This window comes from Oncorhynchus clarkii, chromosome 1, assembly GCF_045791955.1.
Source record: "Oncorhynchus clarkii lewisi isolate Uvic-CL-2024 chromosome 1, UVic_Ocla_1.0, whole genome shotgun sequence".
NCBI lineage: Eukaryota > Metazoa > Chordata > Actinopteri > Salmoniformes > Salmonidae > Oncorhynchus > Oncorhynchus clarkii.
Genome location: NC_092147.1, coordinates 29,094,318 through 29,113,600, shown reverse-complemented (window position 1 = coordinate 29,113,600; position 19,283 = coordinate 29,094,318). Strand labels below are relative to the sequence as shown.

Genomic DNA, 19,283 nt, shown 5'->3' with positions numbered 1-19,283 from the left:
TGTCTCATAAACACAAAACATTTCTTAAGAAGAACAAACATTAATTGCAAAACAGACAGTAAACCTTTGAGCATAGATCTTTGGACAAAACGAGGGAAATGTTGCCACAATGTATCTCCTAGTTTTAACATTTGATACATTTCAGACAAGTGTATAAAATACATGTAGAGCCACAATGTTGCATATTTTCCTCAATAAATCGCTTTATAGTAATTATCTAAAACATTAGAGTAGAGGCTCTGCTTGCTACCCAGGATGCTGGTGTGTTTCAGAGGAAGTTGTGTGCGCTTACGTTGAAAAAGAGGGGGCAGAGCTATTGAATAGGATAACAGTTCATGCAGACCCAGTGAGAAGGACAGACGGAAGAGACCAGCATCCAGCACAGAATGGCAGAGACGCAGAACTGTCAGGGTGAAGATCCCGATAAAATGACGAAAATCTGCGAGAAATGCGGCGGTCGCGCGGGTAGAAGACGGGGGATAGCGCCCGTCTCACATGTGGGTAAGAAACTAAAAAACAAAAACAGTTTTCCCCTATAAAGGCGCGTTTAGAAGATGTGGCAATATGGTGGAAAGAGCGAGGGTTCTACGGTCTGTTGTAAAAATGGCCATGGTGTGTTCCCTGTTAAGAATTATACAAATAAAAAAATCGGACCTAATGTTCGTGTGGGTTGAAATTCTAATTCGTGGGATGAATAGGAGAATGAAAAAATGTGTTGCGTTAATTTAAGTCAAATACAAAGTAACATTATTATTGGGTACACTTTCGAGTTCTAGAACCTACGCATTTAAAATGTGCTTTGTCCTTGAAAGGGCAAATGCCCTTGTCTGAAATTGACAGATAATTAACTAAATTGAGTAACGTTACACCTTAACAATGTTATTTTAAGTGGGTTGAGAGTAAGATGAAAGTATGAAGCTTTATATTGTGAGTTCTATTATATAGTGCATTTCGATGTTTTTCCATACAAAAAATATATATCTGTTAGAAAAGGCTTTATTGCCAGGTTTAGGTGTTACATGCTGGAAAACATTCCAGACAGGTATAGTTCTGGCTAACTTAATATTTCAGCTCATTTTAACAGTAGTTAAAATTATTAAATTAAATTTGAATTTAAACATGTTCGATAATGGTGCTTTTTCTTTACACATAACACAAGTTTTATGTTCAAATGAAACTGCAACGTCTTGAGGAGCATATAGGAAGCTATTTTTCAAAAAATTGTAAATAGGGTGTTGGCTTTTAACTCTTTGTGTTACAGAATGGAAATAAAAGTCTCAGAAATAATTCCGTAAATATTTTTTGGGTTACTATTTTAGTAGTTATGGGAGTAGGTTTTTCACACTTGACAAATACAGAACGATTCACTTGATCACATTTCATAGAGGAATTATTAAGAAATACACCCTTTTCCAAGACACAAAAGCTACTTAATGCTATCCTGACCAGGTTATTGAAATATGTCCATACAGTGAGGATGAGATTTTTTTCCATAGATATTTAATGTAATCAAGTTGATGCTGTGTTATCATCTTTATTAAAGCTTAATATAAAAGTCCCTGGGGCTGAGATATTGATTCAGCCAAGTCTCAAGATTTCCATGTTTAGGGACACTATATTTAAATAAGGTATCATTGACCAGCTGTCATAAATTGGTTGCTGGTTTAATCTTTGTGTTCCATGAACAATTCTTACTAATTTTGATACAAAAATCGTTGGATAAATGGCCACAACACATATTTCAAGTTGAAAGTATAGTATTTTTGGACATGCATGTATTCAGTGTAAATGGTTATAAGTTGCCTTCTGCAAATGAATTTAGATCACAAATTAATTATGGGTAGATATTAGTTGATCGAGTATATGGTTGCCTCTAGTATTTGTAGTAACATTTCGAACATGAAATTCTGTACAGATGTATAGAATCTCTTGTATCAGACAATGTATGGCATTCTGCCAGATTTTGTGACATAATCACCATAATCTAACATGTATATTTCTTTTTTTCAGGAACCATTGAAGTTTGAAAAATGAGGGTAAAGAAGAATACTGAAGTTTTGATACTTGGAAAATGGTAGGTTTGTGAAAAACTGAGCTTGTGATGGCATTTTATGACTATTAATTATTAACAGTGCGTATGTTTAATTTAGCAAGTACGTTTCTCCTGACTGCTATATTAGACTGACCAATAGGTTGTGCTGTTTGCCTGTTTTCACTTTTGTATTTGTACTTTTGAAGGTTTGTTATCTGGGTGGCCCACCAAATCGATGACTAGGGGGATCGGAGTGATCAAGGCTTGTAAGTATAAAGTGTTCGCTTTTAATTAAAGACGGGGAAGAAGATAGAACCTGAAAACAACACATTTTGAATAACATCTCTTCCATGTAAAATATTATATGGGTGTGTGTTATAGTGTATCCTAACATTACATTGTAACATTTGCATTGTGTACTTACTTGGCATTTATTTAGTCTGTGCCCATTCAATACCTGAAAAGAAGAGTAAATAGGGAAATTTCTTAAAATGAATAAATACGTTAAAAAAAATCGCTGAACACACTTGTGAGCAGTGTTATGATTGTTAAGACCACAAGAGGGCAATATTATTCACTATTAAAGTTAGCTCTTATTGCTACCATGATGCTGCTTCAAATCTTCGCATTTTGTGGTTTGACTTATTTTTAGAATTTGATTCTCTGCTAAGGTCTCTGTTAAGTGCTTGTAAAAAATGCTATTTATCCTCTTTGGGAGAACTAACTGACATTTGTACATTAGTATGAAAAAAATGGCTAGCTAGCCAATGGGTAAGTAAAGAAATGATCTCAGACAAGTAAAGGACATCGGAAATTAAAGTGCTTTTAATAATATGCCTATTAATTTGGCTCAACTCAATCTTGCCTAGGTCTTAAATGTATGATCGTTATCCTAAAAGTAGTATTATCCTTGTGTTCAAGTTGCTATATGGCTTAAGTCTGTTCAGGTTCTTTATCAGTTAGAATGTTTCTGGTTGAATGAGATGAGTTAATATAGTAAGTAATACTAATAAGCTAACTAAAGTTGTTAATACGTTAGCTAGCTAGCTTGCTAAATTGGTCAAGTTGGCAATATTACTAATCAAGAAGATGCCATGTTGTATTCTGTTAATATGAAGCATGGTTATCATAATTGATAATACACACACATGTTTGATGAAAATCTGTAAATTATTTGTTTGGTTGAAAAGGTGAAAGGTCTGTAATATAATGTCACAACTCGTAGACTAGGGTTGCAGAATTTTGTAATGTCCTCTTGGGGGGGGTCATAAAAAAATCTAAAGTCAGGAACCCATGTTTTTTTTAAAAATAATTCTGCACTACTTGAACTGAGCATTACGCATAGCACTAGGAAACCTGATCACTTGAGAGATCACATTTTTGGGAACTTGAATTTTGGTTTGCAAAAACGGTATTCAAGTAAAAGCCTAGATGAGGAACTCCATTCCGAGAGACCACATTTTGTAATATTTGGCCAGTATGAGTGAGTATTCATGAAACAACTTGTGGTCTGGTGTATTTGATGGTCACCTAATTTCTCATCTTATCCCTTACAGAATCAAGACATGGACTGACTGCCTGTTCCATTCCCTCCCCATGAAGTAAGAAGACAGCTATGTAAGTCTAGTCTGTGTTGTGTGCTGTAACAAATGGAATGTTTCTTAAAATGTCTGCTGTAAATGTAATGTTAATACTCTGTACTAAATCAATTCCTTAGAAAAACATTAAGTTATGTTTAATAACATTGAAGTAACATAACTTTTACATAAAAGTTCAAATCCAGGCATGTCATGTTTGCCCAAAACACAGGGCCTTAAACATAGCACTTGATCTTTAACATCCATAACAATCCAGAGCTGGGCTATTTATTGGTAACGGGAGTAGGATTCCCAGTGATGTGGTATAATTTGGAAAACTGATTTTAACCAATTGAGATCAACAGAGATCTACCACCATGACATTTCTACCTCTTCTTGTAGTGTTATTAAAATATGTATATTCCAGTGAAAGTTTACCCTTTTGTTGTTTTTTGCTGCATGGTGAAAGCTATAATTATATCACACATTGTTACATGCCACTGAACAGACACTTCAAATTAAGCTAAATCAGTTTAAAGTTACTAATCTCTTAATTTGGTATATGAAGCCCTGTTACAAGGGCATCCTATTTTATCACAATGATTTAAAGGGATACTGCGAGATTCTGTTTTTCTACTTACCCCGCCCCGCGTCCAATGAACTTGTGGATACCATTTTTATGTCTCTGTGTGAAGTATGAAGGAAGTTTGGAGCTAGTTTTGCCAGCCAATGCTAACTAGCGTAAGCGCAATGACGAAGTCTTCAGGTACGCTAGCGTATGATGCGTAAAGGACTCGCCCTTTAAATCTTTACTTCAAATATGCTCATGCTTCCCCTAGAAGCTAGAAGTTGCCATTCATTGTTGATAACTCCTGATGCTTAAAGAAGCTTTCTTCCAACTTTCAAATATTCCGTGATTCTTCTCTTGCCTGTGGCCCAATTATTCATAACTGCCCAAATTTATCCCCCAGTATTTTTTTTCCCCCCTCTTTTTTTTGTTATCAGCTTTATTTTGAAATGTAATAGAGCTTCACTCCTTTTTTCACTTGGTCAGTGTATTCTGACATAATACATAGACTACTGCATTATGCTATTCTACCTATTTCCTAGCTGGGATAATAAAGTCACCTACCTACTACTACCATTATGATTCAGTATTTTCTGCTTTATTCGGGAGGAATTTCACTTTTCTTAAAGTCAAACGATCACAGTTAGGCCATGCTGTCTTTTTTTTCTTCAGTAAAAAGGTGAGATGCGAAATAATCCTATATTAATTAGACCCAACCCACCTCTACTAATGATTTCTTTGCATGTCCACTAAATTAGAACTTCAAACTAAAGGCCCAATGGATATTTCCTTGTACTTTGAATATGAGATGGTTTCTCGTAATAATTCAGTTTTCTTGGCAAGATCCTCCAAAAATCTTCACTTTGTTTTCACTTGTTGGTCATGAACTGACATCTTCGGTCGGAACCTGCCTCTATTTTTTTCTTGGCTTAAGTGAATGCGTAAATAGATTTTAAGAACTCTTTTTATTATTTTCGTTCTTACTAAAATTATTTTTCTCATTTTTGTGATTTCCTCTCTTCCTTGGTGAATCTCTGCTGGTCATGTGTGGAAGTTTAAGGCCGGGTGCATGCAGAGGAAGCACATTTAGCATATTTTGTGCAGTTTAACTCCATGCATGATTACTATTGTTGGAATTTTGTGTTTCGTTACAAATAAAGGAGCAGTAGTTTAGATACAACTAATAGTTCATCAATATCAGTTGGCCAAAAGTGGATTATGAGATTAACTCATGCCAGCGTGTGCTCAATTTGATTCCTGTGAACCCCCTAGTGGGCAGTTGAAGTAGTTTAGCCTAGCTTGACAGTAAAATGATAATAAATAAAATTAATGTCACCAATTTATTGTCTATCTATTCTAATGAACATAGTGTAATCCCAAAAGTAGATCACCAGCCATGGGTTGTATGAACGATTTTGATTTGTCAGATATAAATAAAGACTTTACATTATCCATGCTAAAATTATAAATTATACTGATCTGTAATGATTAACAGACATTTTGTAACATTCCATTTGCTTAGCTTTCACCTGTATTTCCTGTTTTGTCTTTGTTGTTTTCAAATTATTCAGCTGTAAAATTTGTTGAATGCTTGCTATTAAATTGCATAATGCTGTGTTCATGTGCTCTCGGAATCATCGGAAATTTGGGACTGGGATACCCCCGGAAAGCTCCCAGAATTTACGTAATTACGAGTTTCCGACATCCAAAACCAATCATAACGAGCGCCCAAGTATGAAATAGTCGTTGTACTCCTAATGTTTCCCCATTTTGGTAGTTTTGAGTTTCCTACTTCAGGTGAACGAAGCATAATAATATTTGACTTTAGATTTATCGTTAAAACACTCGTGAGAATCGTAGATTTCTAAAGGTTTTAAATTATTGCTTTTGTGGAAATTTGAACCGCTGACTTGCATTACTTTTAGTATTCCATCCCCCCAAAATATTAACATAATTGTCTAACGTTCATATTTGAAAATCATGGGCACAAGGTCATTTGGGGTGAATAGGGCTGAATCTTCAAATTATATTCACATTTTGTCCAATCTGTCTGCATATTACACGTGTATGGTTAGTAAGCATTCAGCCCTTAATGCTCTTTATATAAACATTCTGGATTTTGGGGGATTTATTTGAATTGCGATATTTGTCACTGCATACTGCTATGATACAGACATTTTAACTTTGGGTTTCATTACCAACTCGACTTTCAGCTAGCTATTGAGCATTGGAATCGGAATCTTTTGTGGTGTTGTTGAAGCTCTTTTCGCAGGCAAATTCCAATTGATGGGATAGGACACAAGTGAGGTCTTAATTAAATGTAATTGGGGTTTTCGACTCATTTTCTTTTTCTTAATTCCATTAAAGACCCCATTCTACTGGACATTGAAGTGGAGACAGCTGCTTTGTCATCAAGATGGCGGCGTTGATTTGGGAGCTAATTTGATTTTTGAAAAGCTGACTGGATTTTTCAGGATTTTATTTTACTGGATAAGATGCATCAATTGGAATTACATCAAACTTTGACATGGACTCTTGTGCTTTGGATGTGCTGGCAATTCTTTGGACTCAATTGTTTGAATATTGTAATGGTTTCCTTTACTGGGTTCAGTTACACTACTTTTTCTACTTCTGTGATTTCCTAATAGGATGTTATTTATGTTAAATAAAACATTGCAATTTTCACTATTCTGACTTTCTTTCATTGATCAATATGCTACCCAAGAATGTTACAGGACTTGTCTTTTCGCTAAATGTGAAAATTCTCTCCAACTGAATCAATTTTACTCAAATGTAATCCAGTTTCTGGTATTTTCTCGGGCTTCCGATTTACTCCTGTTTACTGGAAGGTATGTTTGCCTTGTACAATCTAAATTGACATTTAGTGCTAGCTAAATTAGGCCTACTAACTTTTAAATAAGATCTGGGGAATTGGAGGGTAAACGCAAGTAATACTTTACACAACTTTTTATTTTGAACTTTTACACCTATTACGCTAAAGTTTTTTTGCTCAAGTGTTTACGCTACTTGTCTCCATTACGAGCAATACTTAACAATGTAGCAACTTTTTAAAACTATTTATATCCCGGGTTAATTTAATTGACCAGTTTATTACTTCCTACACTTTTGTAGGACTGTAATGTATTCACAATCCGACTCGTAATTGGCGCAAACATTTATTTTTTTTATTTTTTAAGTAAGTCAAATGAAAGGGTATGGCTTCTAGTGATTAACGCATTCCATGGTGAATGAAGGGGCTGGCTAATCTATACAGTAATACTCTGCATTTCTACATAGCTCTACATAATACACAGTTGAAACAGCTTTTGGCAAAAACTGAAATGGTGGCCAAGGCTCTGCCTCTAAAATGGCTCCTGAAGTCATACTTCCTGTCTGAGCAGGAAGTGATGGGTCTTAGTGTTTAATTATTTTTGTACAAATATTACCCTTATTGATAAAAAAAAAAAAAGATATATGGATATGACTTTGGCAAAGGCTATCCTCTTGAAGTGATGCAACTTTTTATGAAATAAAAATGTAATATAGGTTTGCCGTTTTATACAAAATAAAGGGGGTGGGACTTTGGGACATCACCTGAGTGTGGGGTAAATGGAAATAACGTCAATCAAAGGCAAAGCTTTCAGAGCTAGGAAGGAGCTCTAGATGGCGGATGAGCCTTGGGAAGGGGAACAATTCATTGGGCTTTCGTCAGCCCTTTTTCTTTTTCATGAAATCAAGCTGGAATATGCCGCTCTATGAATATTTTTTTTTATTTAAAATAAAAACTAGTACTATAGTGAACAGTAGATTAGGTTTACTGCTTTTATTAGTTTTTCGTCGTGTATATCGGTTTTACTGAGTGTATGCGCGAGTCGTTGTCTTCTCTGCCTAGGTCTGGCAGCCATGGCGCGCCTCCATTTTTCGTGTGCTCTGTGAAGAGCTCTATCCTTTCGTCTCACGATCACTTGTGTTGACGCTTCAATATCCTATTAATGTATTTTCCCCTAATGTTTATTTTCTTTCAACCTTTTTTTTAATATATACCTTTTTTGGGGGTAATGAGTATTATATAGTCTATAGCCTACTTTGCGGATGTGAATCTAATACTTCATTATACCTTACTGTACATGGAATAGGTATGTTTACATTTTTATAATGCCTACAATCGATTTAATTTTTATTTATCACATTTTGGTCGTCCTTTGTCTGATGACGCAGTTAGAATTAGTGCATGTGGCTCGGTCGGTGGATCTAATTGTAATTCTCAACACTTGGCTTTTTAATTACAGGATGTCATCAGTTGTCATTTATCCATCGATAATTTATATTTTAATATATGTCCAATTTAAACGCCTGACACAACGTTGTCTTATTTCGTAACGTCAAGGATTTTACTGTCCTCTGAGAAACACTATCTTATGGGACTTTTATGATAGTTCATCACTCTTCTAACTTTTGACAGCAAATACCAGCACATAAGACCATCAAATCCAACGTTTTCAAGATAAAACTATGATGAAGAATAAGAATAAAAAGCAAGAAGATGAAGGTTCGACTCAAAGCAATGCATCAAGGTACGATCATCTATTTAACTTTTTAGACATCTGTTTTCATTGTTTACCTTGACAAGCATGGTTGATCGCCTGTGGACACATTTGCTACATAGTTTTAACGATTTGTACCAGTTTCAAACCAATGACCTTGGTCTTGTTTAATAGCCACACCCTAATTTTGCTAGCATTTTGTTACACTAAAGACTGAACTTCCAGGCCCATGTTATTTCATCTTTACCCACATGTATACAACCTAGAATAAGTTTAATTGGCTTTTTTCCCAAGAACAAATGCATGATTTCAATGTTTGTTGTTCCATCGTTACTATGTGATATGACCTTGTCATATTAGTCGACACTGCATTGCACCATTTGAACATGCAACGCGTATTCTTTTTTCAAACGTTTTAGAACTCTAATTTACTCATGTTAACAGCATGTGTGGCTGAAGGGAAGTATTTAAATACATATCCAGTAGGCTCTATTCAACTTGTTTTCTGCATTGGCTATGTAGGTAAGTTTAAAGACGCATTTGTCATCATTTGAAACAGTTGACAACATTGGTTTTAGTAAGCTTAACATGTGGGTAGCCTAAATTATAAAGTGTGTAGTATTTGAATGAGAACTGTTAAATATATAGTAGGCCATACAGTCAATCACGACTGAATGTTCACTAGATTTTAGTTTCTATTTAGGCTGTAGATCTATTTACCTCCTGGATATTTTGTCTTCAGTTACTCCTTAATTTGTTACAGGCTTCTGTCCATAAGAAAGGGAGCCTCTATTATTGTAGGCCTATTTGAAAACGGCTTCACTGATAGCCAGTCCTCTTGTAAATGTATTTAACTTTGACATGTTTTATGGATAGCCATTTTAAATAGTTATTAGGTAAGGTGTGTATATACTGAAAAAGTATACATTCTGATGTCATTCAGAGAACAATTTGAGGGGTTATTGGCATTGATGTAGCTCTTTCTGAAGTGCTCTTCACTGGTACACAAATCAGACTAACCATTGACATACTACATTTTGCACAGATTTGGTGTTCACTCAACAGTTCTAGATTAGGCTGCATTTTCGAATTTGATAGGACAGCTGATTCAATTGAGTGATGTCCTCAATGCACAGTAGCCCTTTATTCAGCTGTGCCTGTATTTGTGACCAAGAGGGGCTTATACCAAGGAATAGGCTACTAGCTAAGTGCCAGGATGGTAAATGTCATGTATTGCAGATGTTTTCATGGTCTCAACAACTTGAGCTATTAGATTATACTTTTATTTGTAAAATAATACAAAAGTTGGTATTCAAATGATTGAAATGTATTATCTGTTTGCGTTGGAACACAAAACAATGTAATTTATTATAATCAATAAAAAGTTATACATGTGCACAGGTTATTTTGAGGCATACTTGTGTCAAATAACCATTCTTGCTTGCAAAATCATGGTAATCTTGAGTGGAACATAATATCTGCTTATCCATCATAGTGAAATCATTTCATTCTATCGGGGATGGTAAGTGCACATTGCTTACATCTCTGATAGTTTTAGAATTCAGTCATGGAATTAACTGTCTTATGTCGGCCTATGTATAATTGGTGACTGGATATCGTAATTAAAGCCTGATGGGGCCAACATGTTGTCACCTATTACATGGCTTACATTTCTTACCATAGGCCTACATGACTACTACAACTACAGGCCTGTTTGGGTTTCTCTTCAAGAGAGAAGTATTGCATTGGTTTTAGATTGTCAATCCATGCAAATGTTTCAGCTTAACTGCCCATAGCCCTTAATTCAATTGATAATGGGTCACATACATGACATGAAGACGTTGTCAAACAATTAAAGGCTGTGTAGTGCATTTGCTATCCTGTTGGCAGCCATTTTAATAACCATGCACATTTTATCCGAAGTCTGTCCCTCAAAATACTAATCCTCTACCACACTTTTGACTGCTCTCGTCCTGATAGAGGACTACTTTTCAAGCACATGTAAGCAAAAGACACTGGGAGAGCAGATCCCTTCAATAAATATTATTTTGAAATACAGGGCATGAAGTGGAGTCCACTTTTAATTCACAAAATGGCTCTTGTTTTGTACTTTCTGTATTAAGTGTGCACAGAACTACAGGAAAGGAGAACAGGAAGTGTTTCAAAGGTCATAGGCTTTTTTTTTGAGCTGTGATTGGCTCATTCCTCACCTAGCAACCCACCAGCCTGTAATAATTTACTTCAGTTTTTTGTCCCGCCTATGTCTAACTTCACATTCAATGAAGGGAGTCACTTGCTCATGGGGGTTTGAGCGTTTGTCACTGGGTGACTAACTGGTCAATAAATTACAATAACTTTATCACAATTCATTAGCTTTTGATATCACAATAACAAATCTTTCTTATCTGAATGGTTATATAAACATTTAATCAGTTAGATTTTCTATAGTTAGATGTATATTTTCAAATGAAATATTATGTACTAATAGAATAGCTCTAGTTATATGCATAAATACTGTCATAAGTGACTACACATAGGTAATAAAGCATGGCTACAAATGAAATGATTGTTTTTGTTCTATTGTATCAGCCTTCTCCATGTTTTAACCATTTTAAGGTAGGCTAACTGTGGATATGATCTATTTTGAAAATGAAATAATGCTGCATGTGGGTACCCCCTATAGTCTGTTCAAGGTACTGCACATTCTGTTCGTATGGGGCATAGACAGACAGGTTTACATTCTTGTAATTTGCTGGGTTTATTATGTAAGAATTACAGTTTTAATAAATAAATGTTAGTGATTAATGTGTTCTGGTTTCATTAAATAAAGACATTCCATTTAAATTGAATAATGTTGACATTTCTTCTAATCTTTTTTTAGTTGCATGTAACATTTTCACGGTAAAGTACAGTATGAATATGGCATTTTTTGGTTAGATTGCTAAAAATGTGGAGTGTTTTGAATGTATCAGGGCATGGTTCTGTCATTGTTTACATGCATTAGTTAAATGTAGCCTAATGTTTGCATTAACAAAAGGATATGATGTGCTCTTGAGGTGAATATTACTTCAGGTCTAGATGTTATAATTGGTTGTTGGATAGAATCTCAGTAGGAGCTTCATGTTTGGTGGAGTCACTGTTGGCCCTATGTTTGTACTGATGTGGCACTGGCAACCATAGGACTTATTTGGCGCCCTCTATTGTTTTAAAACAGTAATGGTTATTTGTGAAAGTTTGTAGGCTATGTTAGGAATTGAATGAATGCAAAGATATTTTTAGTGTGAGCAACTTTTAAATACCGTGATAAGATTTTTCAACATGACAATAATAGTATGGACATAAAACACATCCCAGATTGAGAAGCACTTGTGTGGTTTTCAGCAATTTCTCCTGCATGGGGTTATGGAAGTTTTTTTAAAGATCTCTTTTAACAGGATTGGATTGGCATGGAGAGTGGTCTTGTTATGACAAAGTTAATCTGAGCACACTATGGTGATGTAATGATGTTTCCTTTCCACCTAAAGGCGTTAGCATTTTGTGTGTAGTCTTTTCAGTACTACATTAACTCCATTCACTTAGAAAACATGTTACACATTCTCCAACTTTTTGTACTTTGTGAAATAAGCCTCTTAACTTTCTACACACAAATTCTAGATGACATTGGCTGCTGTTGTGCCCTTGAGCAAGGTTCTCAACACCCCACAACAACAGCTCCATGGGTGCCCAGTGTGGCAGCCCCCTGCTCCAACCTCCAACCTGTATGTGTGTTAGGATGAAGCGGAAGTCAAATTTCCTTTTGACCTTGTGTACTATTTTGAATAATAAAGTGTGTACAATTTTGAATAATAAAGTGATCTTCATTTGTTGAGCCAAATCAGTGCTTGACAACAGTAGGTGGGAGATTGGAGAAACTGTTCATGAAATGGGCTTGTTATTGAAAGGGGAAATATTTGCATAGCTTACCAAATGAAAGTACAGCACTATAAAAGGATGATATTAAGTAAATCTGGTAATATTTTAGACTTAAATTCCACATTTTTGATGCTATAGCAATTCGGCCTCAGAAGAATCGAACCACTCTGGGTTGGAGTCTGGGAGTCAGTCGGAGAGTGAGCAGGGCAGGGAGAGGAGAAGATTGCACCACTCAGGAGAGTCCAACAGCTCTTCTGAATCTGGGAGCCAGTCCGGGTCTGAGAGTGAATCCCAGCAGGCCTCGGCAGAGGTCAAGGACAGACAACCAGTTAAAAAGAAAGACAATCTGTCAGATGTGAAGAAGGTAAACAAAGCAAGGCCTGTACTGCAAACTAGTTTGCTTGAGTTATAATATGTAGGGCTGAAAGGCCGTTGCAGCATTGGAAATAAATTGAAGCCCAATGCCAAGTCTGTGGTCTATGCAAATATATATATATATATATATATAAGCACCATTTCAGTTGAATGCATATAGTTATACCACAGACTTGGTATCCTACTTTCCCCATATTTGGTTATACCATTATTTACCTGATGATTATTTGCCTGATGGTTTCTAGATTGTAAATCAGATTTTCTATACCAGGCCAGAAGAAGACATGTACTGTATTTACATTTTAGTCATTTAGCAGACACTTATATAGAGCGTCTTCATATTCCGTTCAGATTCAGAAGCAATTAGGGTTAAGTGCCCACAAGGGCACATCAACAGATTTTTCACCAAGTCGGCTCTGGGATATATCGCGCCATCAGTTACACAACAGCTTTTATGCATGACACTGCATATTTAGAAACGGAGTCCTGTCTCAATTGGGTTGGAGACGGAAAATGGCAAGGATGCAATGATCCAATTTGGTATTTGATTCCAGATGTGGGAAGAGCATCCAGATGTCTATGGGGTCAGGCGATCAAATCGCAGTAGACAAGAACCTGCTCGTCTCAATATTGGAGCTGGGGTAAGAAGTGCAACATGAAATCTACTGAAATACTGCTGAATGGATATTCTTTAAAGAAAACTCCCAAAAAACGTCTAGTGTATGTCATGTGGATTTATTGGTGTCTCAGTCAATTTAGCTGCAACCCCTTATGGCAAAGCCTAATCTCTCATTGAGATGTAATCAATTTCAACACACTTGCAGGGTAGCAGTGACTCCGAAGGTGAAAGTCCTAAAAGAAAAGCATCACGACAGAAGAAGAAAGAGTGAGTATTGAGATTATTAGATTTGTAATTTTCAGTTTTATTTTCTTCTCGATTTTGATTGATTCTTATCCACTTAAATCTATCATGTCGTGGGATGAATTTATTATGTTGTGCCAAATTCTGCTCAATGTTGGGCTATGTGTAGAATAACTCATTTGAATCATGACTTAGGTCTAATCAATTGTAAATGGGTTAGTTAAACCGACAAATGCCATAGATGACGTTCGTTATCTGTAGCACATGTTTGCATTACTGGCAATCCATGTTTTTTTTGCTTCCAAAATGCACTTTCTGCTATACAATTAGACTCTTCCATAACCTTGGATCACATTCTTGATTGATATCATGAACATATAGCCATAGTATCCCATGACAGTCTGGATGTAAGTGCAAGACATATATTTGGTTTGATCTTTCAATTCAGTGGTGTTTGTATTTGTCATTATTTTTTCCTATAATTTTCTGGATACTGTCCTTGCCATTTTCATGCATATGTGGATGTTTGTGCTTGTCTAAAGTGGCTCATTAGGAGATTCAGACAGCAAGACTGAGGTGGTCTTCAGAACTTTACTTTATGTTTAGTTATCTGATCAAATCTTGCTAACCAGAGCACCCTAAGCTTGGTGTAGAGCATTAATAAACCCAAAGGGTGAACTTGTGGTATTTCTGTGTTGTAAGAAATACCTGGAAAAGTGATGAATCGGATGATGATGATGATGATGATGATGAGGAGGATGCCAGCAGTGCAGACAGTGAGCAGGAAGAGAAAAAAGTTAGATCCAGACGACTTCCTGCTAGAAGGTAAGGGTGTAGTGAAGCCTGGCCTTCAGACAGCTAATATGTCCACTTTCATGTCCATTGTGTGTGATCAGAAACTGGCTGTTGTAGTGCTTTTTTGGCTTTGAAAGTGCTGTATGACCGGGTTTCTTTTTAGCCTTCAGTCACATACAAAATATGAAATCGGTCAATTCCAATCTGATAATTGTTCAAAATGTTCTTCTGTGTATTATTTATTACTGTGCATTTAATATGTTGTATCAACTATGATATGCATTATACTATTCTATATTGTTATATTGCAGTGAATATTTGCATTTAGACTCAAAAGGATGACCAAAAAAAGAACAGTTAAATCCTAAAGTCAACCAAAATTATGTTCTGATGAAGGCTTGCTAACATTATCAGCTACAGTGCCTTTGGAAAGTATTCAGACCCCTTGACTTTTTACACATTTTGTTATGCTACTGTTCTAAAATTAATTAAATAAATAACAATTCTCAGCAATCTACACATAATACCCAATAATGACAAAGCAAAAACAGGTTTTTAGAAATGTATTAAAAATATATGTACATTCGTATTCAGACCCTTTGCTATGAAACTCGAAATTGAGCTCAGGTGCATCCTGTTCCCATTGATCCATCCTTGAGATGTTTGTACCTGTGGTAAATTGAATTAATTGGACATGATTTGGAAAGGCACACACCTGTCTATATAAGGTCCCACAGTTGACAGTGCATATCAGAGCAACAACAAAACCATAAGGTCAAAGGAATTGTCCCTTGAGCTCCAAGACAGAACAGTGATCTCCATCATTCTTAAGTGGAATAAGTTTGGAACCACCAAGAGCTGACCTCCCGGCCAAACTGTGCAATTGGTGGAGAAGGGCCTTGGTCAGGGAGATTACCAAGGACCCGATGGTCACTCTGACAGAGCTCCAGAGTTCCTCTGTGGAGATGGGAGACCCTTCCAGAAGGACAACCATCTCAGCAGCACTCTACCAGACGGAAGCCACTCTTCAGTAAAAGGCACATGACAGCCCGCTTGGAGTTTGCCAAAAGGCACCTAAAGGACTCTCAGACCATGAGAAACAATATTCTCTGGTCTGATGAAACCAAGATTGAACTCTTTGGCCTGAATGCCAAGCGTCACGTCTGGAGGAAACCTGGCACCGTACCTACGGCAAAGCATGGTGGTAGCAGTATCATGGTGTGGGGATATTTTTCAGCGGCAGGGACTGGAAGACTAGTCAAGATCGAGGCAAAGATGAACGAAGCAAAGAACAGATAGATCCTTGATGATAACCTGCTCCAGAGCGCTCAGAACCTCAGACTGGGGTGAAGGTTCACCTACTAACAGGACAATGACCCTAACCACACAGCTAAGACAACTCAGGACTTGAACCCGATCTAACATCTCGCTCTCGAGACCTGAAGATAGATTTGATGCAACGCTCCCCATCCAACCTGACAGAGCTTGAGAGTATCTGCAGAGAAGACGGGGGAGAAACTCCACAAATACAGGTGGGCCAAGCTTGTAGTGTCATACCCAAGAAGACTCGATGCTGTATTCGCTGCCAAATGTGCTTAAACAAAGTACTGACTAAAGGGTACTTATGTAAATGTGATATTTCAGTTTTTATATTTGTAATACACTTGCAAAAATGTCTAAACCAGTTTTTGCCTTGTCACTGTGAGGTATTGTGTGTAGATTAAGGGGAAAAAAACTATTTTAGAAGGCTGTAATGTAATAAAATGTGAAAAATTTTAGAAGGCTGTAATGTAATAAAATGTGAAAAAATTTGAGGGATCTGAATACTTTCCGAATGGACCATACATTAAATATTTTTGTAGGCTTTAGGATCCCCCCCCCCCCCCCATTGATCACTTGGTATTCTAAAGGCATTTAATTAAGAAATTCACCTGTAAGCCTATCAACAATAAATTATTAATATTGCTGAGGTCGGAGGGTTGAAAGCTGTCTCAAGGCCATTGGTGTGAGTCAGATTGTTAGGAGTGATTATAGTCAGCTAGAGCTGTTAGAGGAAAACTAGTAAGTAGGCTGTCTTGCAGAGTGGTTAGAAGTGGTATATGTGTGTATTTGACTCAATATTTTACAGACCAAAGAACAAATCATCTACAGTCAAAAAACAGCAGCCTCCAAAGGGAAGGAAAACCAGGAAACAAGAGTCATCTGTGGAGGAAGATGATGACGACGACGACGATGATGATGATGATGATGATGATGACGAAGATACCCCAAAGAGACAAACCCGGCGAAGGGTGTCTGCTAAAGTCAGGTATGTCAATGTTTCACTTGTTCAATATAAAATATGAAGGAAATTGTTTACCGTGCATGACATGCATTGTGTTGGTTTGTTACAGTTACAAGGAGGACCAAAATGACTTTGAGACTGACTCTGACGACCTGATAGAGATGGAGGGAGCTGAGGTGGAGCCGGAAGATGACAGCGAGACCATTGAGAAGATCATGGATACCAGGACAGGCAAAAAAGGAGGTGATGCATCCTCACTTAGTATCTCACCTGTATTGTGTTAACCCATCTAGATAGACATTGCCAGCAGAAGGGTTTACTACAAAGCAGGATCAAGGAGTTAGCCAGATAACTTGCCTAAATATTCTGATAGGCTTGAAATGGGCATGGTCTAATTGATTCAACAAATGAAAAGTCATATCTAAGTTTCTCTTTTTTAATAAACCAGAATATCATTTTTTTTTGTGGTTGTTTATCAAAGTTAGCTGGATAACTAATTGATCCTGCTTTATAGTACCCTCTGGTGTTGAAAGAGACAGTAACCGAGGTGCTCATATTACTATGCTAGACAAGATATGTTTACTAGCGGCTGCCTCCTGGTTAGGAATCTATACTGTGAATAATATTCAGATATTGAAAATATTAATGTCCAAATGTTGTGTGTGTATCCATTTTAGCCTGCGGGGCTTCCACTACCCAGTATGCTGTTGAGGAAAATGGGGACCCAGGAGCCGACTTTGACCCAGAGAAGGATGAGGGAGAGATCCATTACCTGATCAAGTGGAAAGGCTGGTCCTACATCCACAACACCTGGGAGAGCATCGACTCCCTCACTCAACAGAAGGTCAAGGGACTCAAGAAACTAGATAACTTTAAGAAGAAGAACGATGAGCTCACTGCTTGGTGAGGGCTTGTTGTGTACACATGTAAAGTAGCTACAATTTGAAGTTTTATCTTTCAGTGTTGTGTTCTTTTACTTGTTGACACTGATTATCTTCCATAGGTTGAGCAAAGCATCCCCTGAGGATTCAGAATATTACAACTGCCAGCAAGAGCTAACCACTGATTTAAATAAGCAGTTCCATATTCTGGAGAGAGTCATTGGTAAGAAACTAAACTCCTTTGAAATGTGTCTTCATTGACTAGCAGCAATGGTTCATCGATGAAAATATATTTGACAAAATTGTGATTATTACAACAGACTTACCTTCTTTCTTCACACTTTATAATATATTTACAGAATTTGTGTAATCAACAATTATAGCTATTTGGGGAATGTAATTTGAGATATTATTATTATTTTCAGCGACTAAAACCGGGAAGACACAGGGTCTCTCGGATTTTCCTTGTAAGTCCCTTATGTCATCACCAACATTATCATACACTATATATACAAAAGTATGTGGACACCTGTTAAAATTAGTGGATTCTGCTTTTTCAGCCACACCCATTGCTGACAGGTGTATAAATTCGAGCACACAGCTATGCAATCCCCATAGACAAACATTGGCAGTAGAATGGCCTTACTGAAGAGCTCAGTGAATTTCAAAGTGGCACCGTCAAAGGAGGCCTCCTTTCCAACAAATTAATTCATCAAATTTCTGCCCTGCTAGAGCTGTCCTGGTCAACTGTAAGTGCTGTTATTGTGAAGTGGAAACGTCTAGGAGCAACAACGGCTCAGCCGCGAAGTGGTAGACCACTCAAGTTCACAGAATGGAAGTGCTGAAGTGCGTAGTGCGTAAAAATCATCTGTCCTTGGTTTCAACGCTCACTACCAAGTTCCAAACTGCCTCTGGAAGCAACGTCAGCACAAGAACTGTTCGTCTGGTGCTTCATGAAATGGGTTTCCATGGCCGAGCAACCGCACACAAGCCTAAGATCACCATGCGCAATGCCAAACGTTGGCTGGAGTGGTGTAAAGCTCACCGCCATTGGACCATTGGAGCAGTGGAAACGCATTCTCTGGAGTGATGAAGTACGCTTCACCATCTGTCAGACCGACGGACGAATCTGGGTTTGGCTGATGCCAGGAGAATGCTACCTGCCCGACTGCATAGTGCCAATTTAATGCTACAGCATACAATGACATTGTAGACGATTCTGTGACTCCAACTTTGTGGTAACAGTTTGGGGAAGGCCCTTTCCTGTTTCAGCATGACAATGCCCTTGTCTGTGCACAAAGTGAGGTTCAGAAATGGTTTGTTGAGATCTGACTTGCCTGCACAGAGCCCTGACCTCAACCCCATTGAACACCTTTGGGATGAATTGGAACGCTGACTGCGAGCCAGGCCTAATTGCCCAACATCAGTGCCCAACCTCACTAATGCTCTTGTG

At 37.2% G+C, this 19,283-nt stretch overlaps 1 protein-coding gene across 4 annotated transcripts in view; it reads left to right on the top strand.

Annotated features, from left to right (window-relative positions):
* Positions 1-265: 265 nt before the first annotated feature.
* LOC139402395 (chromodomain-helicase-DNA-binding protein 2-like) overlaps positions 266-19,283 on the top strand; it is a 31,280-nt gene continuing 12,262 nt past the window's right edge. The window contains exons 1-14 of one of the 4 annotated variants that reach the window (XM_071146391.1): positions 266-501; positions 2,011-2,074; positions 2,239-2,298; positions 3,589-3,649; positions 6,545-8,751; positions 12,772-12,997; positions 13,563-13,649; positions 13,833-13,894; positions 14,573-14,695; positions 16,794-16,973; positions 17,059-17,192; positions 17,627-17,852; positions 17,953-18,053; positions 18,256-18,297. In XM_071146391.1, the coding sequence (XP_071002492.1) occupies positions 8,690-8,751; positions 12,772-12,997; positions 13,563-13,649; positions 13,833-13,894; positions 14,573-14,695; positions 16,794-16,973; positions 17,059-17,192; positions 17,627-17,852; positions 17,953-18,053; positions 18,256-18,297 (1,243 nt within the window). In that variant the 5' untranslated portion in view covers positions 266-501; positions 2,011-2,074; positions 2,239-2,298; positions 3,589-3,649; positions 6,545-8,689. Of the gene's footprint in view, positions 502-2,010; positions 2,075-2,238; positions 2,299-3,588; positions 3,650-6,544; positions 8,752-12,771; positions 12,998-13,562; positions 13,650-13,832; positions 13,895-14,572; positions 14,696-16,793; positions 16,974-17,058; positions 17,193-17,626; positions 17,853-17,952; positions 18,054-18,255; positions 18,298-19,283 lie in introns of those variants that run through there. The other 3 variants (XM_071146471.1, XM_071146535.1, XM_071146548.1) reach the window with 3 other exon arrangements.